The sequence below is a fragment of the Prionailurus viverrinus genome, chromosome D4, assembly GCF_022837055.1.
Source record: "Prionailurus viverrinus isolate Anna chromosome D4, UM_Priviv_1.0, whole genome shotgun sequence".
Classification (NCBI taxonomy): Eukaryota; Metazoa; Chordata; class Mammalia; order Carnivora; family Felidae; genus Prionailurus; species Prionailurus viverrinus.
Genome location: NC_062573.1, coordinates 41,750,457 through 41,775,586, shown reverse-complemented (window position 1 = coordinate 41,775,586; position 25,130 = coordinate 41,750,457). Strand labels below are relative to the sequence as shown.

At 41.2% G+C, this 25,130-nt stretch overlaps 1 protein-coding gene and 2 long non-coding RNA genes across 22 annotated transcripts in view; 1 reads left to right on the top strand and 2 right to left on the bottom strand.

Moving 5' to 3' along the window:
* Nucleotides 1-1,352: 1,352 nt before the first annotated feature.
* The window catches only part of LOC125150885 (uncharacterized), a 43,107-nt gene continuing 19,329 nt past the window's right edge, over nucleotides 1,353-25,130 (bottom strand). For 5 of the 7 annotated variants that reach the window (XR_007146535.1, XR_007146534.1, XR_007146533.1 and 2 more), the window contains one exon: nucleotides 18,318-18,554. This is a non-coding gene — a long non-coding RNA (uncharacterized LOC125150885). Of the gene's footprint in view, nucleotides 1,365-18,317; nucleotides 18,555-23,699; nucleotides 23,897-25,130 lie in introns of those variants that run through there. The other 2 variants (XR_007146536.1, XR_007146540.1) reach the window with 2 other exon arrangements.
* LOC125150883 (uncharacterized) overlaps nucleotides 3,089-25,130 on the top strand; it is a 195,719-nt gene continuing 173,677 nt past the window's right edge. For 9 of the 14 annotated variants that reach the window (XR_007146524.1, XR_007146523.1, XR_007146522.1 and 6 more), the window contains exons 1-3: nucleotides 3,089-3,491; nucleotides 3,955-4,200; nucleotides 16,545-16,982. This is a non-coding gene — a long non-coding RNA (uncharacterized LOC125150883). Of the gene's footprint in view, nucleotides 3,492-3,590; nucleotides 4,201-16,544; nucleotides 16,983-25,130 lie in introns of those variants that run through there. The other 5 variants (XR_007146531.1, XR_007146528.1, XR_007146521.1 and 2 more) reach the window with 3 other exon arrangements.
* CDKN2B (cyclin dependent kinase inhibitor 2B) lies at nucleotides 12,845-16,862 on the bottom strand. Its single transcript, XM_047831326.1, has 2 exons — nucleotides 16,707-16,862; nucleotides 12,845-14,484 (listed from the first exon to the last, which is right to left on the bottom strand). The coding sequence occupies exons 1-2, from the start codon at nucleotides 16,860-16,862 to the stop codon at nucleotides 14,224-14,226; spliced, it is 417 nt and encodes a 138-aa protein (XP_047687282.1). The 3' UTR covers nucleotides 12,845-14,223.

The window sequence follows — 25,130 nt, the reverse complement described above, 5'->3', positions numbered from 1 at the left end:
TATTTGTCTGTATTAACCTCTGTCAGAATCTTTCTTTCATTGGATGATGCCCACACAGAGAATACAAATGTATGGATGTTTTTTCTGATTAAAAAAATTTTTTTTAAGTCAGCTCTATGCCCAACATGGGGCTTGAACTTGCAAGTCACATGCTCTGTGGACTGAGCCAAACAGGTGCCCCCAAAAATGTATGGATATTTTAAAAGTTCTTCATACCTACAGTAAAAATATCCTTGCCAGTGAGGGGTTTAAGAAGTGCATTAATAGCTATCATTATGTGACAATGAGAATTTAGAGAATTGTAGCTTTTTTAAAAAGTTAGTAAATAACTATAATTTTATATTTATAAAGTGAAAGAATATCCATTGTTTACATAATTTAAACTGTAGAAATAAAGCATCACAACTTTTTTTTTAATCAGGTTAGATTTTGCAGCAGACAGAAGGATTCTCTGGCCCAAGGAGTTTTAGTGTGGAGGGGATGAGTGAGATTGTTATGCTTCTCAAAAAGGAAGAAAAATTGTGAAGAATAAAAATACTGGATCAAATGTTCAGCTAAGAAAGTATTTTTGAGATGATCTGGATCATTTTACTAACAGGGGTCACTCACATGTTGGGAAAATGGTTTAGATTAACCCTACCATGGTAGTTACTAGGGATGAACTAACATGTATTAACAGACATATAAAATATTATGGACGTAGACAAGGTTATGTCCTTGCTACCTGAGGATGACAATGGACTTTTTAAAATTCAAGAGACCCCAAAGAAGTAAATAAATATTGAGTTTGGTTAAGTGTTATTGTTTCTTTACATAATACAACCTGGGGATCATGTACGCATTGCGAATTATGGTTTATGCTAACTGTATAGAGCTTACCTTGAGAGAATGCTATTCTGTCAAAGGGGATAAAAAATCCTAAGGGTTCCCAAATAGCAGTAAACAAATAAACACTTACTGTTATATAAATATGACTATTTTGTGAACACACCAAGGTAGAAATAACAACAAATCAATTAATGTAATTCATCAGGCATGTGTGAATAAGAAACTAGTAATGTGGAATTTTATTATATACATTTTCCAGTCATATAAAAATAAAAAGTCATAATGAACATAGTTGCAGAAACTTTAAAAACAAAAAATAACACCTTCTATACTTATATTAATATTAAGTAATTCACACAAGAATTTTTTTAAGCATTGTGGCTCTTAAGAAATTGTATGGGTCCCAACATAATTACCATCCATTCTATATACGTTCTTAAATCAATATAACCATAGGCATAATATATATTTATGTGAACTATATAATTATATGTCATTTATAATTAATACTTCCATAAGTTTATATATGTGTATAACTTAAAAAATGAAGTTGGAGAATTGCGCGTATATTTAAGAAATAGTCTATTCTACCTAAGTCATGTGTTCTGCCTTCAGATATTTACTAAAAATTGGGCTTTTCAAATAGTCAATACATTTTTAAATAACTTTACATATTATTCCTGAAAATTGATTTATACCTAAATAACAAGGAATAAATGGCTACTTTCAAAGAACTACCATTTTTGTATTTTTAACATTTCATAAAATGTATAAAATATGTCTTTAACTTAAAGTTAATTGCACTATTACATTGTGTATTCCTAAAATAGAAAACACATAATTATAATACTTACACAGATTAAAACTTTCTACTTTGTTACTATAGATTTCCAGAAGCAACCTAACACTTTAAATAAAATAGCTTTAAGTAGAGAGTAATAGTAACCACTCTGATATTCAAAAATATATGATGGCTAAACATTTGCTGGCCAGAATAAAGCACCATAAAACAAACAGGGTCTTGTTAATGTTTTAAAATGAAGGAAAGTTAAGTCCAGCAACATGCCATGAAATCTTTTACAAGCTCTTACTAATTCTTTAAAAATACTGAACTTTCATAATTATATGAAAAAGAAAATGTGTATTTACTCTATACATTGTAAGTTTTTTTTAAGATTTTATTTTTAAGTAATCTCTACACCCAAAGTGGGGCTCGGACTTAGAATCCGGAGATCAAGAGGTGCTTGCTCTACCGACTGAGTCAGCCATGCGCCCCTGCTTGTAAATTTTTGGCATTAGAAATGGAGGTACCTAACTAAACACCTATAGTTTAACAGTTTTACATTTACGTGTTAAAGGCCTATTAACGTTGGGGAGAAAAAAATTCCCCCTCCCCCCGCATTTGTTTTTTTAAAACGTCTATTGGTGGAAATGGATGCCTTACTTGTGTAAGGTCACAAAAATTAAGTCTCATTAAATTGCTTTTAGATTTATTATCCAAGTTCTAATTAGGATTCTGCATATTGTAGCAATGTGTATTTTTCAATTATTCTGGTCATAGGAAATTACACCGTGTAAAGATTTGTCTGTTGTGAAGACAAAACTACCCAGGATTTTGTTTTTCAAGAAGTAGGCCTCATTTTTAAACAAGTGTTCATTGTGGCCTGAGAGGATTAAAGTATGATTAATAGTGATTTCTCAGACTCACCACTGTAGGTCTATTTTTTGCTAAACATTTGATGCTAAGCATCATTCGGAGCAGTTTGAATCTGTCAAGATTTCAAATAAGAAGTCTGCGCCTCACTACGAAAGCCCAACTCTCTCTATAGACTGCAAAAGCAAATGTTTGCTTCTTCGATCAGTGTTACTATTTCGGGAAGTCAAACCACGTGCCAGCCCCCAACCTCTAACATCCCCCACTACTGTAAGGAGAGAGAGTTGACCTGGCAGAGGAGACAACAGGTGGCCCCCTTAAAACTAAGACCTTTGGTAATACTTTCCTCCAGGGCGAAATAAAGTGCCCTAGAAATACACCTTCACAGAGTGTGTGCGTGCGTGTGTGTGTGTGTGTGTGTGTGTGTGTGTTTGCATGTGTGTGCGCGCGCGAGTGTTTACTGGCTCTCACCCAGGAAATTCAGGAGTGACTGACTTCTAAGGTGGGTTTGGGATCTCCCGGTTCCTCCCAGAGTTTCACCGGATTGAGGAGGTGTGTGAAAGGAGCCCCGGGCTCAATACATTGGGAGCACCACACCTCTAAGCAACTGTAACCCGAACCGGGAAAGAGGTTCCACCCCTAGAAACCTCCTCCTCCTATCCTGGTCTAGAAGATGGTTTATCTGTATTAAATCATACCAAACAAAGTCTTCCAAAGGCCGACTGCGCCCGGGACTTTTCGAGGCCTTTCTTACCTGCTCTTCTAGGATGCGGCTGCTGCGCTCTGCGACGGCTCCTCACTAGCTTTAGCACCAGGGCCGCAGCGGCCCGCACACCCGGAGCTGCCCACTCACCCGCTGGCCGCGCGATCCGCACAACAAAAGCCCTCACTCGTGGAGGGCCACCAGCACGCCGAATCCGCACTGTGATCAAAAACGCGCGCACCATACTTCAGCAGCCGCCACCACCGCTGTGCTCCGAGGCCGCTGCGCCGCCCTTTGGCACCAGAGGTAGGTAGCGCCGCGCCCGCCCCCCGATCTCAGACTGAGACCCACGCACCGCCCCCCGCCCATCCCCGCCCCGCAGGCGCGCCCCCGCGTTCCCTGCGCGCGCTCGCGCGCCCCCGACCTCCCCAGGTCTCAGAACCGTTCTGCGCCCGGCGCGCGCGGGAAAGGCCGGCGGAGAAGCTCGGAGTGCTGCGCGCGCGCGGGCCGCTAGCACCCAAGGTTCTCCTCCCTTCCCCCACGACTTCTTTCCCGCCCGATCCGCGCGGGCGCCCCACGCAGTGACAGCTCAAGGGCCTGTCGCCAGAACTCATCTCCAGGCCCCCGCCCCCTCGCAACATTTGTCACCTGACACGGCCGTAAGCAGGAACCGCCGCGTTGCCATGCGGCAGCTTCCAGTCCTGCTCGCTCGCGCCCCAGTTCCCCTGCCCCCCCCCCCACTTCTTTTATTTTTCGCGCTCCTCGCTAGAGATCTTCCACTCCTCCAAACCGGATTATTTAAAAGAGGAAAAAGAAAGGAAAAGCAAGGTCATCTCAGCGCTCGATCAGCCACTCAGGAGGCTGGATGTCAGTTTTGAAAGAAATGGCGCTACGCTCCACTTCTTGATTTGGGAAACGAGCGAAATTAAAGGAAACCGCTGCCTGCAGCCGACGCGACATGTGGACACTGAGTGGCGCTGGCGCCGCCGGAGCAGCGGGCCTGGCGCCCCAGCAGGTAGGTGGAGCCGAACCCCAACCCCGGCTTCCTTGCTGGGTCGGGGTACCTCTTCCCCTCTGTGCTCCAGCGTCGCCGAGAGCGCGGGACTGGGCGGAGAAGCCCGGCAGTTTTTATTTTCGGTTTTAACCTTCGAGAAGCGGCGCAACATCTGAACGCTTCTTCCTCTTTCCTCCGCCCGCGGCACTCCCCTCCCCCCCAGGGGCTGCTCCCCGCTTTTCCCGGTTTCCTCGCGGTCAGTGATTCCCGGCGGAGAGCCCTCCTCCTTCTCCTCCCTCCCGGCGCTCCGACACCCTCGGCTTTCGCTGCCCGACTCCTCAGCGCGGTCGCTGTCCGCTCTCCCGCGCTCCCGGCTTCCTGCCCCTGCCCTCCGGTTTCTTCCACACCACTGATCTTTTATTGCCGGCCACCCTCCCTCCCCCTTCCCCTCCGTGGTCCACTCAGCACAGGAAAAGCGGGGGAAGGAAAGGAAGCGGCAGCATAAAGGAGGGGTGAGTCGAGGATACGGAGGCGGCCTAAGGACACGGAGCCCAGTTCCAGAGCGCAGCAGCGCAGGTCCCCGCTCCGGGGCTGGATGGAGCTCGGACGCCGGCTCGCTGGCTCCCCAAAGGCGGGAAGTCCAGCCCAGGACGCAGCTTTCAGGCGGGTGGCGCTGACCCGGTTCCCCAACCTCCAGGGCCTGTAGTCAGTAGCGATCGATCTACAGCCTCTCGGGCTGGAGGCGCGGCCTGGCCGGCCGCGCGTGTAACAGAGGATGTGGGACTAGGCCCAGCCTTCGCGGAACCCTAAAGGTGGCCCCGCGGCGCGGTGGTTTCTTCTATGTGCCCGGGGTGGTGGCTTAGCTGCCGAAGAGGACCCACAGCGTGAGAGCTGACAGAGCCTTACAGATCAGGTGCCAAGCCCCTCACTACGTGGAGAAAAGCGAGGCTTGCCTTGCCCAAGCAGTGTACCGAGAGGCCGGGTCTGGCGGCAGATGTCTTCCCGTTCTCCATCCCTCCCTTCATCCCGAGACCGAGCCGCCGACCAGGCCGGTTAGAAGAAGCGAGACTTAGGTACCAGTCTTAAGTAGCTACTCTAAATGTCTAGGTCTTCACAAACGCACCTCTCCCGGAACCTGTAGGATTCACTCAATTTACTGAGCACTGTGTTCCGTGCTGGGGCTACGTGCTACTTCTCCGACTAGACTGAATTCTCTTTCTCCGTCTTCACGAGGCTAGCTCTTTCTCCTTCAGATCTCTTCTCAAGTTTCCCTGCTCACAGACTCTTCCTCTTTCAGGCCCCATCTTATCACCATGTTGATGTGGTGGTGTGTTTTTTTTTTTTTTTCTCCCTGCATAGCATTTAGCATACAGAAATTATCCTATGTGATTATTTACTTGTTTGTGGTTTGTCTCTTACAGTGGTAGGTAAACTCCATGGGAGCCAGATTCTGTTCTGTCTTACACTTACACCCATGACCCCCTCCCCCAGACCCTTCATGGGTGAGATGGATTATAATGAGGGGATTTCATTTTATGGCCAATAGAGGAGGGGCACATTAGAGGGTGGGTAGAGAAAGCATCCTGGAGGGAAAATGCTGCCCAATTCCAGGAAGGTATTAGTTTTTTTTCACGTATACATTACTTTTACTATTAATGTAATTATTAAGAGTAATACTTTCCATTTGTCCTTGGGTATATTGAATATAGTTTGATCATCAAATTCTCAAAGCCAGTCGAAACTCAAACACCACCTCCCTGGGAGATTCTCCCTAAGCTGTCACCAATGATGCTAATGATAGTAATAATAACAACAATACAAAAATCATGTAGAAGAGGGATACTGAATTTGAAGTTCAGTCCATCTTAGGGAAGCGACTTTGCACACCATTAGAGAACAGTGTAATATCCAGTATGGTATTCTAGAAGAACCCTGGACAAGTGGTAGAGTGAAGGGTTTCCAGGAAGGGGGGATTAGCTGTGGCAGTAAACCATAGTGGGTGAGGTCAAGAAGACCTGTATTGCACATCTCTTGAAATTATTAGGGCTCTTCAGAGAAATGGAACCGATAGGACATGTGTGCATGTGTTTCTGTGTGTGATTTATTTTAAGGAACTGGCTTACTTGATTATAGGGGCTGGCAAGTCTGAAATCTGCAAGATACGTAGATGAGGTTGGAGACGCAGGGAAGAACAGAGGAGGCAGCTTTGAGTCAAAAGACAGCCTGAAGACAGAATTCCTTTTTCTTCCGAAAACCTGTCTTTTCACTTGCGGCCTTGGTGAGGCCCACATGCATTGTGGAGGATAATCTGCTCCCCCCCCCCCAAAGTCTTTGGATTTAAATGTTAATCATACCTAAAAAATGCCTTTGCAGCAACATCTTGACTGGTGTTTGAGAAGACATCTAGGTACTCTAGCCAAGTTGACACCTAATTAGCTATCACATTATCCCATTATGTCTGAGGGGTTTACTGAGCCTCAGTTTTCCAGACAAGTTTAAATTCAGGAATCTGTCTGTATTGATGCAGTCTGTATAGCTTAACCTATAGCCATTTCATCTCCACCCAAACTTGGTCTGGGGATAAGGGAAGTTGCCCACTTCAGAGGAATGCCATTTGAGTAAGAGCATTAAGGTCATTCTACAGTAAGCTCTGTGTCCAATGAATATAAATTTTAACATTTAAACTTCAATTCCATCTTGGTTTTCCCCTGCTGCCGAACACCTGTGTTTTGTACGTTGTGGTATGCAGGGGGAATTCTATGCAATTTTAATAGTAGACTAAGCAAAATATAATTATGGAGCTGAATCTTTAGCAAAACAACTAATTTGTGGCATTACAAAGACTTTTGGAATCCCAAATGGCTTTTGGCTATGGGATCTTTAAAAAATGCATCCTTAAGAACTGGGTAGTATTATGTGTACACACTTTCACATGTATTACTTATTATATCCTCACAGTGGCCCTTTGAATTTGGGATTTCTACTTCCACTTTACAGGTGAGAAAACAGGCCCGGAGAGGCTCAAATCTTGGACAGTCTATGGCCAGCAAGTGTAAGGGCTGTAATCATCAAGGAGGTCTTTAGACTACAAGCCTCGTGCTCTTTCTGTTGTACTAAAGGCTGGTGTCAGTAGGGAGTGAGCTATCAGTGGGTCATTTGTGCAGAATCACTGAATGTGATTTCTTTTCATTGCTCTCTTCCTTTGGCCTAAAAAACTGATCTCTCAGCTCTCTCTGAGTTTTCAAATGGAGGCAAAGGATTTTCTATTTTGGATCAGAAAGTTCATCCCACGGACAGAGATAGAAGAGAGCATTTTACTTAACTTATGTTGTACCACCTGCCCGTCTCCTCCCATGATGTCCCAGGATACTAGTTTCTTCCCTCTGGTAACTCTTGACGATGAGAATTCCATGAGAAACTTCTCTAATATTGCACATGTTCAAACTGAAAACCCCAAAGGTATAAGACCAAAGTCACCATAAGCAAGATTTAAAAACTATCATCTGAACATATATGACAAAAGAGTAACTTTTAGAATATGTAAGTAAATACATATATGAAAAGATAAGCTTGTAGAAAAATGAGCAAAGAATACAATGGGTTGTTTATAGTAGAGCATATACAAATGGTCAAATGGGCAGAAAAATATATGGAAAGACACTCAGTTTTACTCATTAGTGAAGAAGGATAACAGAAATAATGACCAGTATCTATGGATGTGGCAAAAATAAAAAAAGGAATGGTAGTGTTGGTAAAGTTGTCAGGAAACAATCACACACACTATTGTAACTTGGTGTATTGTTTTGGAAGGCAACTTTATAGTATTTATAAAAATTGAACATGCATATGTATCCCTTTGGCTTAGCAATTCCTCTCCCATAACTCATGTACGTATGCAAAGATACACACATACATAAATATAAGTATGGAAATATATATATGCTATATGTAATATACATGTATGGAAAGAGGTGCATGTTATGCATGCATATATTTGTATTTATGATATTATTTGTATTTTTATATATACAGACATGTTTATATACATATGTAAAGATATGCAGTCCCACTCCTATAACTCATACAAGTATGAAAAATACATAATTATATGTGTGAATATATACACACTCATTTAATATTGAAGATATACATACACATAATATATATATGTATATATAAGTATGGAAAGGTTTTACATACGACACATGTATGCACACACACTTTGTGTGCCTGTGTGAGAAAGAGAGATGTATTCTTAACCCTATGAATTTCTCTCTATAAGTTTCTGCAGATAATTCACTTAAGGATGCAAAAAAGATTCTTTATAGCATCATAGGTAGTAGCACAAAAAAAATCAAGAAAGGAAAAAGGAGATAATTTGTTTATCAATAGGTTTCTTTTTAAAACTGGGTTTCATCCATAAAACACAATACTATTCGCAGGATGCCTGGGTGGCTCAGTCTGGGACTTCAGCTCAAGTCATGGTCTCACTATTTGTGGGTTTGAGCCCCACAACGGGCTGTGTGCTGACAGCTCAGATTCTGTGTTTCCCTCTCTGTCTGCCCCTCCCATGCTCACGCTCTGTCTCTCTCTCCCTCTCAAAAGTGAATAAACGTTAAAAACATTTTAAACCACAATACTATACAGCCATAAAAAAATGAAGTGTATCTCTGTGTCCTGATAAGGAAAGTTGTCAAAGATCTATTACTAATCAGAGAAAACAAGTTGTAGAATAGTATGATCCCATTTACGTTTTCCAAGTGTGATTATTGGGGAGAGGTGTTTACAATTATATGTACCTATATTTCTGGAAGGTCAGTTAAAAATTTTTAAAAATCATGGTTACCCCTGGGTAGTGAGAATGGGGAGGGGTAGCGAGGTTTTAGGAGATTTTCACTTAATTTTGTTTATTTTCTGTACTGTTTGAAAGTTTATCATGAACAAGAATTTTAAAGTAACCACCAGAGACACTTGGAGCCTCAAACCTAGGGATTCTAATTCTTTAGACTGGATGTTGGTCAATAAATCTAAATTCTAGAACATCTCTCTATATAGGTGATTCTAATATGGAGCCAAGATAGAGAACTGCATCCTTATATGTTGGTCGCAAATGACTGCTGGGGATAGCACTATCATTGTAAAGATATAATAAATACCTAAGGTGAATGTAAAATGAAGTATCATTCAATTTTTCCCTAGAAAGGATGATAGTAAGTTCTTTTGTTTATGGTGAGATTTAAGCAGATAAAAGGCTCCTGCAATATTGAATAGATCCTTATGTGATAACTCTATCAAAGGCAATCCAGACAATAGAGAGTAGTAGAAGATGACAAAATATTTTAGGCAAGGTTAGTATTTATAAGTCTAGGTGACATGTTGGGAGGGGGTACAGGGATAAAGGGTTCTTCTGTGCCCTAGGAAAGGTGGTAAAGCTCAGCAACTCATACCCACAGGTACTGAAGGTCTCATGGAGGGGTGGGGGTGGGGGAGGGGGGCCTCTGAGTGGGAAGGGGATTCATAGGTGTTTGGGGTTCCTTTGTAAACTTTCACTGTAATGTAGATGGCTGTGAGATAGCACGTTATCTTCACACATCTCTAATGGTTTTTTTTTCCCCAGTAAAATCTTTGGTTTATATTTATTTCAAACTTCAAATTAGTAAATCAGAGTTGGTTGCTCAGTTTTGATGTACATGTTGATATATATTACTGTGCCTAATATGTAATCCATGCTAGTTACATAGTATTTCATTAGCTGCACTGGTTTTGAAGGAAATTTGTGGTAAAATTAGTAATGGGATTATAAATATATAAATTAGATAACTACATATAGTATACACTATACCTATATTATACATAATTATATAATTAAATATAAATTATAAACATAAGTGATATATAAAAGTTACCATATCTAAAGGTAATTTTTTCCTTATGCAAGGAGTGATATTAAAATCTTCTGAGTGGGGGATTCAAGAGGCAAGAAAGGAGCTATCCCATTTGTAGTAGCTGAACTTGAGAAAGTTTTATAGAAAATCAGGGTAGTCGGGAATGAGCAGATTCGAATTATTTTAGGCCTGAGAATATTGCACAAATCCCATAAATATGTAGACCATATAAGTTTGTTTGGGTTTGATTTGATGAATTCTGTTGAGTTATTGACCCTCCTTCCACAAAACACCACTGAGCTGCTCCTCGTTTTTCTTTTGTTGCTTTCCTCTTCTCTGTCCTCCTGACAGAGTATGGACACGAACTCTGAGGCTGTCATGTACATATTTAGGTGATACAGAAGGTCTTCCCTAACCAGACGGTTTCTGCTACCACCCAGACAAAATTTAAGGATTCCAGTAGAAACAAATGAGAAAGTACAGACACTTAGAAATGGGTCTGTAAAATCCATGACACCTGTTTACAGAGTTACTTATCTCCTGTTGACTATGTATTTTAGCATTTTCTTCCCTTTGCACTTTGATATCCCAACCTTCTCTCTTTCTCTCTCTTTTTTTCTTCTAAACTAAGCTCTACAGTCCAACAGAGAGTTGGGCTTGAACTCACAACACCAAGATCAAGACCCTCAAATAAAGACTCGCATACTCTACCCACTAAGCCCGCTAGGTACTCCAGCCCAACTTTTTCTCTTGGTTCTAACTCCTACACCAACCCATTCTAGGTCAGACTCCCTTCTTATATGCTCCCTTTAAAAGTGCTTTTTCTTTCAGAACATTTGTATTAGTTTGTGCTACCTACTTCATTCAGCATTACTTTATAAATCTATTGGGTCTACTTGCTTATCTCACTTTAAGAAACCAATCCGTCTAGTGACTCCAGGTGGCATAAGAGAAATGCAAACAGCAACAGGCAAAATGAGAAGTAAAATGAAGTGAGAAAGACCTTAATGCTAAACTATTGATTTTGCAAAGCATCCTTTCTGTTCCTACTTCTCACAAATTTGTTGTGTCATTTTTCAACTAACTGGTGGAGGTGGTGCTTATAAAGATTTTTTTCCTTCCCAGGGCTCCAGAATTTTAAAACATGTTGTTCCTCTCTATTCTTCTACATAATCCTTCCTGGATTCATACTATGGCACAATTATTACTAATAAAATATAAGACACCACTACAGTCAGGTGTGAGACAAATTCGTAAAGGGTAAAACTTTAGTGATGGTAGGGAACTTAGGAGTAATCTGGCCCAATTCCCACCTTTTAAAGGTGAGGGAAATTGAGGCTCATCAAAGTTATATGACTCAGTACATCATGTAGTTGAAGAACCAATACTGGGACCCTGGTCTTCTATTTTCGTCAGGCCCTAACTTCTCTTTCCTTCATCCTCTCCTGCTTCCCTGGCATTATAAACAGAACAGGAAAAGATCATGGAAAGTTTGGTGAAAAACTGTTCTTGCTCCAACTAATTTTTAAAATTAAAATTTTAGGGGTGCCTGGGTAGCTCAGTTGGTTAAGCACCTGATTTTCGGCTCAGTTCATGATCTCGCAGTTTGTGAGTTCCAGCCCTGCTTTAGGCTCTGTGCTGACAGCTCAGAGCCTGGAGCCTGCTCCGCATTCTGTGTCTCCCTCTCTCTTTGTCCCTCCCCAGCTTGCACTCTGTCTCCCTCTCTCAACAATAAACATTGAACAAATTTTAAACAAAAATTTTACTTTCTTACATACATTCTGTCATCTATGATCTCCATGTCCATATCTATTTGTAGCTTAGTAATTGGACACTGTGAAATTATACCAAGCCCAAAATTATTCAGGTTTTCACAAAAGAACTCAATAGGTTGTTAGTAATGAAAACTTAGTAAGTACTGTATGTCAGAATTTGGTTATGATTAGCTGCTGACATATACATGAAAGCAGATCTCTTGTATTTTTAAGATATTTATTTAATTACTTAAGTAATCTTTGCATGTAAGTAATCCCTACAGTGTGGGGCTCGAATTCAGGACCTCTAGATTAAGTCACATGCTTTACCAACTGGGCCAGCTGGGAGCCCCAGACCTTTTGTATTTTAGATGACACTGACTTTTGCATTTTCTTCAGAAGGCAGTCCATAGAAGTGCCTCTTTTGATGATTTCTGTTCTTTTTCAGATCACTAATTCTACTTTTCTTTTGGTAGAGTGGCAATGTCTTGAACATTGGAAAAATGATACCCTATTATAAAAATAATCAATATTTCTCTGTCTTGTTCTCATCTGGGAAATGGTACCTATCTCTCAGGTTTAAGTATTAAATTCACAAATGTATTTTAAAGCATGTCTGGCCTAAGGTATGTGTCCATAAGTGCTTACATATTATTTCCAGTAAGAAATGCTCTGATTCTCAACTACCTTTCCCCAGTAATATATTCATCTGAGGCATAAAGAATTGATTGGGAAGTAAAGATTTTTTAGTCAGTTCAAAGAAACCCCTTCCTTTGGTCTCCCAAGTTAGTATTTTTTTCCTCTTTTTCTCTCATACACACACACACCATGTATAAATCTTTTCCTAGTATGGGTAGCAGGGTTTTTTTTTTTTAATGAATTGTTGTTGGTATCATTTATCAATAATCATTACAAAGAGTGAGGGAAATGACCCTCTTTGAGTCTTTAACATTTCTCAGGAGTTAGTGGTAAATCCATGATCATACATTTTTAAAACAAATTAGCCAGACCTTGGAGTCCCATCTATTGCTTTTTTTTTCTTTATTAAAGTATTGAAGTATCAGTTGTTCCAATGCTGTAATGAATCAAGCAGCACTGGAAATTAAATCCCAAAAGCAGTGCCCCTTTAGTTTGTTCAGCGGATATTAAGACATTCCGTGAGCCATCATCATACATTTTCAACAGTTTGATACCCAGTTTACTCTTTCAGCAGCCCTCTGGGAAATACCCCGTGATAATTTACTGGGTGGGTGCATCGGTGTTCTAAAAGACATTTGGAATATTTCATAGTTTGACCCCCGAGACACTCTAGTAAAGGAACCGGTCAGAAAACTTAAAGAAATAAATAGGTTATGGATAAATGGGTCTAGGCTTTGGCAGCGTGCCAAGGTTTCATTTAAAAGCTGCAGTTCTTCACTTCTTTACCAAGGAGTTACTTTCTTCCTTAAAGCCTCGCCGGTAAGTTAAGAACACCCCGAAAGTTCAAAACATCTCCAAATCTTTTCCGACTTCCGGGGGGGGGGGGTGTATCCCGTCGTACACAGATGAAGCAAATGGTTAATGGAGGCGGTTGCCCTCCCTGCAATCCACCACTTCCTCCGGATCGCTGACTTCTGGAACTCCCGAAGAGTCTCCTTTCCTCTGAGGAACACCGGCAGGCTACAGCCCTCTTCCGAGAGCCGTTCTGAGTCATCTTGGCTCAGGGATTTTCGAACCTGTGGGAAAATTCACCGCGCTCTCGCGTCCTCCGGTCCCTGGCGGTGGAGCTCGGCACATGTCTGCGGGGCTTCCGGGAAGCAGCGCTTCGCAGGTGAGTGCTTTGCAGCGCAACACACAGCGTGGGAAGCCTTGGGCACCTGGTGGCGCCCAGGTCTGCGGTCCTTCTCGTCGTCCTCCGTCTCCTCGGCCTTCCGGTTTCCCCTCCAGCCTCCGGGGGCCCAACGCCTTACAGTAGGGGCTTCCGGGGCGCTCCCTTAAGGTCAGAGGGGCGAACGGATCACCCGTCCCCCACTCACATGCCAGTGGCCGCCGCCTGCCCCTCTTGCCACCAGCGTCTTTCCTGTGAAGTTTCGCAGGCACCTCGGATCATTAGAGACTCTACAGGCCACTTTTTTGCCAGAAAAGCCTGAAAAGTCAACAACACCGGGGGGCTTCACGTTCAGCTCCTAAATCTCTGGGAAGTCCGCTTGCTTCACGGTGAGCGTGAGGACCGGATCCAGAGAAAAAGAAAAAGGAAAAAAAAAATTATTCACGGTCTGCTTCTCCTCCCCCACGGTGAGTCAAGGCTCCTGGAAGGCTTTCAGGCTTTGCGCCGCTCCAAGTTCGTAGCCTTCCTTGAACTAAGTTGGGCGTGGGGCACAGGGGAGAAAAGAAATGTCCTGGTGGGCGGCTGGCTGGACCGGCCATCAATCTCCCGCGGCTGCGCGCAGGTACCGGGCGACATCGCGGTGGCCCCGCTCCTCAGCCAGGTCCACGGGCAGGCGGCCCCAGGCATCGCGCACATCCAGCCGCGCCCCGGCTCGGTGCAGCACCACCAGCGTGTCCAGGAACCCCTCCCGGGCGGCGTCGTGCACAGGTCGGGTGAGGGTGGCGGGATCCGCGCAGTTGGGGTCCGCGCCGTGGAGCAGCAGCAGCTCGGCCACGCGGGCGCTGCCCATCATCATGACCTGTCGGAGAGAGCAGAGTGGTCAGGGCGGCAGCGGGAGCAGCGACACGCAGGCCTGGCCACCAGAGGTAGAACCATTTCAAAGAAATACCTATTCATGAAGTTTCTCACTAACGCAAAGGGGCTAGGAGCCTCGAGACCGTCTGGTTACGCTTCATTGGCTGATGCACTCACCGCCACCGCCCCCCCCGTCCCGTTTTACACTTTACTCAGCCCTGCTTGAGTTCCATTTCATTCTCCAAACAAGGGGAGACAAGAAAGAGCTGATAATAAAGCACTAATCCTCGTTGTGCAGAAAAAGAAAAAATCTTGATTTTCGTTGGAACATGGGAATCTAGTTTGTTAAATGATTTATGGGCAGAGTTAAGTTTAAAAGCCTTTAAAGTCTTAAATTATTTCCCTTGATGTGTTTCCTACCTCAGCCATAATCCACCTCTACAAATATTTATTAGGCAGTCAGCTGATATTTTTAAGAGTTAGAGTCATGCTTTAGAGGAGAAATAGGTTGTTTAGTTCTCATAGTAAATCCCTTGTCAGAGTTTTTACTTTTCACTGGCCTGCATGTCTGTTGTCATAAACTGAATATGGTCTGATAATTTGGGTCAAATTGGAGATAGAGGGGAAAAAGAAAATAAGATGATGAAAACAAGTTTTTTTTTAACAAATGATTTACCAGTTTTAATATTTTTAAGTTGGTGTTACAGGTAAGGGATAAAGTTTAAAGGGTAATATATTTAATGTAACATAAGCATGTAAAATAAACACTGTATTTACATTGTACAGGATTTTATAATGTTAGATGGTAAATAATTTGCTATATAAAAAAGAGCTTGGATGTTAGTCAAATCAGAGCAATGCATAACTTAGAAAAAAGATGTTTTAGAGCAGTAATCCTGTAGCAGCCATTTGTGTATATGTACATTATGCAAGCATTTACTTTCTTGTAATTAACAATAAAAGTTTTTGATAATTAAATATCCAAAACAGAGTTACTTGTTCTTGCCAGTTCATGTATTTTAAAATGTACCATGTAACTGAAAGATAGCATACTACTTTTTTGTTTCATGAATATTAGAAGCATCCATTTCCTCCCTTAAAAACCATGATATGTTATCATTATCACTGTTAATGTAAGGTATTTCATACATAGAAGGAAAAAAGGGTTTTTTGTTATCTCAGAAAATGGTGAATTAAAACTATAATTAAAATCTTTTTACAATTATTAATATTATTTGAAGTCTAAGAACTACTTTACAAGATTTTTGCTGCTTCTTAGAACACTTTTCCAAGAATGCAAAAGGAATGGACACGTATTTCCTTTAAAAATCTATACAGTTAACAAGACTCCTTAATAATAGTTTGGTTCTAGAATGTGACATTGAGATGAATACTAATTGTGACCATTATAGTCAACAATAAAGCACAAGATATTGGATTTTAAAGGAATGAAAAAATACAGATGTACTCATTAAAGCGAGATTAATAAACATATTGAACAAAAGAACTTTATCAACGAAGAGGCTAATTATTCATGTAGAACCTCTGCCATTTAAAAAGGACCTAACAGTTGCTATAAGCATGCTTTTGTAATCCAATCATTTTGTATGATAATTAAGCAAAAATCCATAAAAGCATTTTTTTCTTATGTAATATTCAAGAGACACTTCTAACATAAAAGGAATTAAATACTTTGATCGAGGAATCCTGGCTCATCTCTTTGTATTCAGTTTGCCTCTATGAGGAAAAAATACAAAGAATTTTATATCACAACCTAGAAGTTCACGGCGAATTTTTTCATGTAATGTGATTCTGCATGATTCCTCAAATTTAATCCGGACTGTGTAACTTGTAATTTAATTATCATTCAAAGTTGATAGATATTTGTTTAAAGACAGACAAGACAAAAGTTTTTCTCCCCAAATAACCTCTCCTTTTCTTCCCAATTGAATCTATCCGTTGTATCTGTGATCATGAGACGGAGGAGAGACTATTGACATTTTTTCCACCACTAAAAAGAAAACCAAACTGAAGTAATGTTTTTTTTCCAATCCCGTTCTTTAGGATCTTTGGGGCGGGAGAACCTGTTTTACACCTAGGCTCCACACCTCCAGGAAGAGAGAAAAAGGGACGTCGGTGAAGATCTCGGTCCCAGTCGCGTCCCACGGAGGCCGCTCCCCTGCACTCCTGCGCCCCCTGCCGGCGAGGCCCCAGGGCCCCAGCTACCTGGATTGGGCGCCTTCCGAAGCGGTTGACTCCGTTGGGATCCGCACCGGCTTCCAAGAGCTGCTGCACAGTGTCCACTTGCCCCCGCGCGGAGGCGTTGGCCAGGCCCGCGCCGTCGCCGCCACCACGGAGCATGCCCTTGTCCTCCTCGCGCATTTCGCAGTCCACAGACGCAGACTGGCCCGGATAATCCACCACTGGCTGTGAGCTTCGCCACACTCCTCCCTTCTTCCCCACCTCGCCCTGGCGCGCTCACCCCTACGTGGGAGAGCTCAGGTTAGCTTCAGCTCTCTTTCACCGTCCTCCTGTGGCTTAGGCGGCCCGTGCAATGGCCGAGCCACTCGTGGCTAAATCGGGCTTTTCCCAGCTCGCTCCCGGGAAAAAGCGCCTCGCTTGGTCGCAGTGGTGCGGCTAGGTAGAGAGCCTGCAAGGGAATGAGTCCGTTTCCAGCTGGGCGGCCGGACAGGGTATTCCCCACCCCCTTAGGCTCCGCCCCCTGTCCGTCTGGCCGGGCCGGGCAAGTCCCCACTTTGCAGGCTGCGAGGCCCGGCCCTCGGATGACGTTACAGCCGACGAGGTAGGGGCGGGGCGCGGGAGGAGGGCGGTGTTGGGAAGCCAGCCCAGACTCTGCTGGGACGCATGCGCCAGACAGGAAGCGCGCAGAGCCTGTTGTCCTGCTCGCCGAGTGTCCTGCAAGGCCTTAACTAAGGTTTGGAAAAGTTGAATCCATGCACTCAGCTCCTAATCCCCTTCCTCCAGCAGGCGGAGCAGAGGATTTCTATTCCTCAGTCCCGTGCCAGCTGCTTTCACTTTGGGGACGTTAGTCGCTCCTTGTATAATTGAATGGCTGGCTGAGAGAAAGGCATTTAAAATAACTCTGGCTCTCCCAAGATTTCTGAAAGTGACAGCTTTGCACCTGTCATGCAGGTTAAATTCACCCCCAGGCAGTACTTGAACTTCACTAGCTTTTCATCTTGCATCAACCTTAGCAATTTTCTTTTGGGTGTGTCTTCCTATTTGAATCAGTCAAAAATCAGTTACAGTGAAAAATCCTGAGAATCCTGTTTTGAATGTGATTTTTATTCTTTTCATCTTTGAATAATAGATACACACACAGCTCCAAAAAACAAACCTAGTTTGAGATTGACAATGGCAAACTGGTGCACGTGAGACATTTAAAAAATATAAATATATATTTTAAGAATCTGAAATTCCAGTTTCATGATATTTGAACAGTATTATTTTTGTTTGCACGCTTACCTATTTAAACCCACTTCGCAAGTATTTGATTTTTATTTATCCTGAGTAATAAAGGAAATTTATGCAGTAATAATGAAACATAATAAAACAGGGGTGTGGTGCTGGGCCTGTCATTAAACAGGCTGAACCTGTCATTAAATCCTCTTCTGAAGATTTAAAGGCCAGTTGCTTTTCTTTTCTTCCCAATCTTCCTAGGTGAGTTTGAATTAACGTATGCATTGCTCTGAAGATTTAAGAAATTACAGCTGATGTTTGGTTGAAATAGGAAGAGAACCACAAGTTATGTATCTGTTGTCTGAAAGTTTTGGTGAGGAACCACATTACACTGAGCTTCTCTTAACATGGAACAGTTCTCATTTACAAGATCATTTATTGGTTCATAGTGCAGAGGAAGGCAGTTTTTAAGGGAAGGCAATTGCTTGCTTACAAATGAGTTTGTTTCACATGTTTCTTCTAGCATTCCTTAGCTTGGACTCCCTTCCCCCCAGTCCGTTGTAGACTAAAGAAGAGCTCTTTAAAGTTAGGGGAGCCCATGGAAGTGGTGGTTAGGGATGGAGATCTACTGATTGAGACAGAGTCGAAATCCACCTGGATAGGGAAGAGAAGGAAGGCAGCATTAATAACCATTTTTTTCTCTCTCTTATCCAACCTCCATCTCTTAGTTTTCTTTCTTAATTTTCCTATCTTTTTCTCTTATTTGAACCTCCACACTTACCTGAAAAAGAAAATTCCTTTTATTTGTTGATGGTGGCTCCATTCCTTGGCCTGGCCAGAGGAATAGAAGTCTATTTCTGGATGAAAAGAATAGATGAGCTTTTTTTTCTCCAGTCTTTGGGGCCAGTCCCCACCCACAGTGTTCTGGGGATTGCAGATATGTAGGTAGAATGGGAGAGGGAAGAGGAAATATGGACAGTGGGAAGTCAGAGTTTTTTGGTAGTCACTCTGAGGGGCTGAGTCATCAGACTCATACAGGTGGATGCAGTAGCAAATGTCTTTATCAGAATATCTTCATCATAGTATCTTCATCAGAATAGCCTGGCTACCCTGAAATTTAGTGCACAGCGAAAGGTAACAAGGCAGGTTGCTTTTAAAGGAGGGTTGTTCAGATATTTCTTCTAATGGGTCCAGTAATTAAATTAGTTCAACGAAATTTAGCTCCAGCATATCCTATATTCTAGGAGTCCACAACTGAGTAAGATATGGGTGCTAGATTTTTTTTTTAATTTTTTTTTCAACGTTTATTTATTTTTGGGACAGAGAGAGACAGAGCATGAACGGGGGAGGGGCAGAGAGAGAGGGAGACACAGAATCAGAAACAGGCTCCAGGCTCTGAGCCATCAGCCCAGAGCCCGACGCGGGGCTCGAACTCACGGACCGCGAGATCGTGACCTGGCTGAAGTCGGACGCTTAACCGACTGCGCCACCCAGGCGCCCCTGGGTGCTAGATTTTAAGAAAGTCTCCCTGGTGTCACTCAAAACGAATAGAGAGTTTCAATTTAATGTGATAACTTTACTGTGGATGTACCTATAGGATATTTTGGGAGTAAGAAGGGGGGAACTTGACTCAAGATGGAGATGCAGGGGATTTCTTAGAGGCGTTGCCAGATGAAGAGCCTTTAGAGAATGCATCATTAATTCTTTCTTGTGTTCTAGCTTTGAGCTTTGGGTTTCTCTGAAACTCAACAAAAAGGGTAGAAAAAGATAGCTTGAACCAATTTTTGAGTCACCTTCTTAAGTGGTAAGCATGGCCAAAGTGTCTGAAAAATAAAAACTATTTGGAGTTGATAAAGAGATTGGAGAAAATTGTTTTTAGTTGTAGGGGACATAGATAAAGAGTGGCAAGATAGGGAAAAATCCAGTTAGCGGAATGAGTAAGAATCTTCAGCGAGGCAGCTAATGTGAGAGATTCACCACGTAAGTTGACAGGAAAAGAATTTGGGCGGGGGAAATGTTGCCAGCGTTACATACGATCGCTAGCACCACGGACAGCGCTTTCCTAGTAAGCGTGTGTGGGTGGTCCTAACCCACTCCAGACTGAGAATTGCTGAGAAAGCTTCACACATGATCTTTCAAACCCTTTTTCTCTACTGAAATTCAAAGAAAGCCACATGGAAACTCAATGAGCTTCTTTACGAAACATCTTTACAATGAACTGCTCGATCTGGTTTCCAAATACTACTGGATTATCTAATATTCTGTATGTAAAGAACATTAAATATCCTCTATATTTAAAAGAAGAGAGATCACACCTCAATGTCTACCCTGTTCCAAGTGCTTTATAAGCATTATTTCATTTAACTCTTGTAACACCCCTATGCAAAATGCATTAGTTTCTCAATTTTACAGACAAGACCAAAGATTCAGAGAAAGTAACTTGCATACTAGCTAAGCATTTTTGGAGGTAGGGTCTGACCTGTGTGGCTTCAGTGCCTCTATCCATAACACTACATAGTGTTTTTAGCAGCTGTCATGGTAGGCTTAACTGGGGAAAAAATGCAATTAACTGGATTATAATTATTTTCCAGTCTACATTGTGTTTTCCAGATGGCTCACCTCACAGCACACCCTTAATAGACTTCAAAGATGATATTTCACACGTAATACAATAGCACATTTGTCTTGGACAATAGGGTGAGATAATGAAACATTTTACCTCTCCCTGAAACCTAGCTGTCTCTAGGATGAAACACAACCTATTGTTAATGCTTTAAACACATTTAAGAGATGAAGTGGATGGGAACATAGTGGGCAGCTGAAACTTAGAATTGTCACAGCTATGCCATTTAATAGGGTGGATAGTTTATAAGTGAGAAAAGAGAGGAAGTAAATGGTAAACTGACATAGAATTTCGGAGGTAAATAGAAGGGAATGAATAAATAGAATCAGTTTTAATATAATAAATAATGCAAATGTCTAGTGACAATGTTTATATTCTAGTTGGTGAAACTGTATATGAACTCACTATGAAGGTGTGAATAGAATCGGTTGAATGACCAAGAGAGATAATGACATAACTTTGCATATGGTTGGATCCATGGTTTCTAAGTGGAGAGAGAAGGGAATTCAAAATCACTTTGGGGACTTTTTCAAACTATATATGATCCACCTCCCATCAGGAGGCTTGATTCTCTCCATTTCATCAGTTGAGATGTATGTTTCAGGATTCATAGGGTATCTCTTTCTATATTCTCATATATATTTCTAGACTTTTATTGAACAGTGGATATTTTAGCATCTGTATGAATTTTCCAAGGCTGCCATAGAAAAGTACCACAGACTAGTTGGCTTAAACAATAGAAATTTATTTTCTCACAGTTTTGGTTTCTCCTGAGGCCTGTCTCCTTGCCTTGCAGGTGGTCACATTCCTGCTGCCTTTTCACATAGTCATCCTGTGTGCATGTAAGCTCCTGGTAATCTCTTGTGTATCCAAATTCCCTCTTCTTATAAAGACACCAGTCAGATTGGATTAGAACCTACCCCAAAAGTCTCATTTTAACTTAATCACTTCTTTAAATGCCCTATCTTCCAGTATAGTCACAGTCTGAGTAGTGGGGGTTAAAGATTTAACATGTGAATTTTGGAGAGACACAATTCAGTCCATAATGGAATCTTTCCAAGTTTTTACACATATCATTTTTGTTAATAATTTATTTATTTGGATAAGGATGAAAATAATATCAACACATTGAAATTTGATACTGATACCAGTCTCTTTTATCTCTGTTTATTTTTTATTTATTTCTTAATTATTTCAGTTTTTAAAATGTTTATTTGTTTATTTTGAGAGGGGGGTGGGAAGGGCAGAGAGAGAGAGAGAGAGAGAGAGAGAGAGAGAGAGAGAGAGAATCCCAAGCAGGCTCTGTGCTGTCAGTGCAGACCCTGATGCAGGGCTTGATCTCATGATCTCTTGAATAGTGACATCATGACCTGAGGTGAAATTAAGGGTTGGATGCTTAACTGACTGAGCCACCCAGGAACCCCAAGATTTTATTTTTAAATAATCTCTATACCCAACATGGGGTCAAACTCACAACCCAGAGATCAAAAGTCTCATGCTCTAACTTACTGACTGAGCCAGACGGGCACCCCAACTTGTGTCTCTTTTAATCTATAGATTCTCTTCTTTATTCCTTTTATTCTTTTCAATTTGTTTGTTGCAGGAATTGGATTGCTAGTTCTGTAGTTTTCTGTAGTCTGAACTTTGCAGAATGCTTCTTCACGGTGGCATTTAACATTTTTCTCTGTCACCTGTATTTTTTGTAATTTGTTATTTAGCTCTAGAGTCTGGATGTGATTCAGGTTTGATATTTTGGCAAAAATACTTTATAAGTATTATAAACTTCTACCCAAAGGCATATAATCTGCTTCTTTGTCTATGATTATAGCAGCCATTGATAATTATTTCTATAATATATTATTTCCTTAGAGCTTGCAAAATGGTGGCATTCTAATTCAACCATCTCTTCTTCATTTACTAGCTGAAAAATTTCTGTAAAGAGAAAGATTTCTTTGTTATCTACCTGTTTGCCCTCAGGTACATATACGAAAGACGGCTGAGTACTTTATTTTCAAATTTACTTATAAGTTTTAAAAATAATGATTTGAGCTTCAGCATCTTCCAAAGGTGACTGATGATTTTTGAATTATTGTAAACTTGTGGATTTGAACTTAATTGATGTATTTTAATGCACTATAACTATCATTCCTGTTGTGTTGATTATTCCATTCATCTGCTAGCCACTCACCAAATATTTATTGAACACCTGTTATGTGCCAGGCATTCTTCTAGACCCTTAAGATACATCAGTGACAAAACAGTAAAAGACACCTGTCTTCATGGCTCTTACATTGTAGCATGGGTGTCCATTTCTGTTGTAAAGTTAATCACATGATAGACATATCACTTAAAAGAGTGCTTCGTGTTTTTATACTACATCATCAAACATACAAGGTTTGGCTTATAAGAAATCAATACCCACATTACAATGAGACTTCTAAAATAATTTTTGTTATATGAATGAATCGATGATAAAACCATTTCCTTAACAATCATAAACTGATTGCAAAGTGATTGTTCATCTCAGAGAAACCTTTGCAGAGTTAAAATAAAAGTTTCAAGAACTAGGCTTTGGTACCAAAATAAGGCACATTACATTTAGATTTTTAATTTTGCCATTCCCATACTAAATGCATACTCATAATTCAATGCTGAAAAGCTAGATATGGTTATAAACCAAGGCATAGTTGAAATGAAAGTTTAGAAAATTATCATAAGCCAAAATTTAGTATCATTATGATGGCAGCTTTAGGATTTTAGTGTTGACACCCTAGTCTCAAGTTGTATTTAATGTGGTTACAAACCTAGGCAGTGTTGAAATGAAAGTTTCAAAATAAAGAGTTAGGAAAAACATAATCAGTATAAATGCATTGTAATGTTAATATTCCATGATTCAAATGAGCAAAAAGTTGCTTTTTGTTACAACATGGATAGTAGATAGCCTGAGTATAGAAAGTAATATTTCCTATATGGGACCATTTCACTCTGTGCAATTCTATTGAATCATACTTACTGCTTAGTGAGCTATAACCCTAGCAATCAGTTTTCTCAAAATAGATTTTTTAAGTCTATTTTTCTAGATCTAAAGATATAAAGCTCAAAGCTCTTCTTGAAAGAGAATTAAACATTTCAGTTACCCTCATCACCTGGAATACATGGTTTCAGCCAAAACTTACATGTCATTTGGAAAAAAGCAAAAGTGAGGTATTGTCTTCTTTTGAGGAGAGACTGTGCAGTTAAACAGCTCACTGGGTGTTTAGAGTCCATGCGCTTCTTCTTTGTCCTTGGCTGGGAGGTCATACCGGAAGTGGTGAGTGACACATCTCTGCCTGGGAAGGAGCCCTTCCTTATCTTTTTGTTTGCTCCTCTGCCCCTGGGAATGAGTGGGGTGAGAGTTTGGGCCAGTAGGTAGTTGGTTCTCTTATTCTGTTTAGTGTGTGTTTAGTGTCTGGGTGTTTGGCACAAGGTGACTCATTCTCTGACCTTGTTTTGAATGCTCTGGTGTGGACGTATTTTCCCATGCTCCAGAAAAAAATATTGCAATGCACAAATGTAAAAGTGTAAGAAGTAGAAAAGGGTGAAGTATGGGCATAGTGAGAAGTTCAGTCCTTTTAAACTTTACTGGCGGAGTAACATTAACATGGGCTTTGGAGTTAGGTAAAACTGAGTTTAAATTCTAGTTCTGTTAACTTTCCAGCTGAGTGATTTTGGCCAAGTTATTTAACCTCTTTAGGCTTCAGTTTCCTTATTTATAAGCTATAACACAACCTTCCTCATAGGAGAAGTATTAATTGGAAATATATATATATATATATACACACACACACACATTATATATGTACACATTATATATATACAATGTATATATATAGATGTTAGCATACAGTAAGCTCCTAATAAACTCAAATTATTATTATTATTAAAAAAAAATTTTTTTTTTCAACGTTTATTTATTTTTGGGACAGAGAGAGACAGAGCATGAACGGGGGAGGGGCAGAGAGAGAAGGAGACACAGAATTGGAAACAGGCTCCAGGCTCTGAGCCATCAGCCCAGAGCCCGACGCGGGGCTGGAACTCACGGACCGCGAGATCGTGACCTGGCTGAAGTCGGACACTTAACCGACTGTGCCACCCAGGCGCCCCAAACTCGAATTATTATTAATACATTGCTAGGAAAGAAAATGCATCAGGGAACAAATGATATAAGTGTTTTATTAATAACATGGGAAGGATTCTTTGTAGGCAAAGCACTTGGGATTGGATTTTCATGTGGTCATCTCTTTCATCATTGTATTTAGGGTTACTCTGCTGGCAGTAAAGAATGTATCTAGTTTCCTTCTTAAACCAGAATCATGGAGCATGAGTCAATGCACAAGATTGGATGCATTTGTGGAGCATTTTACATTTTATGCAGTTATTTGTATATCACCTTCATAATGTTTGCCCCATTCTTAGACCATCTATCATTATTTTCTTAATAGTTTTCTTCAAATTGACTCGCCTTTTTTCCAACTTTATTGAAGTCCCATTTAAACAACATTAGCTATAAAATCATGGATTTGCTGTGCGAGTTATATTTTTCTAATGCACTCGAAAAACAAATACCT

Excerpts from the sequence above, each read along its gene's own strand:
- CDKN2B (XM_047831326.1), bottom strand. The coding sequence starts at position 16,862 with ATGCGCGAGGAGGACAAGGGCATGCTCCGTGGTGGCGGCGACGGCGCG. Across the intron at positions 14,485-16,706 it reads TCGGAAGGCGCCCAATCCAG|GTCATGATGATGGGCAGCGC; the intron begins GTAGCTGGGGCC and ends TCTCTCCGACAG.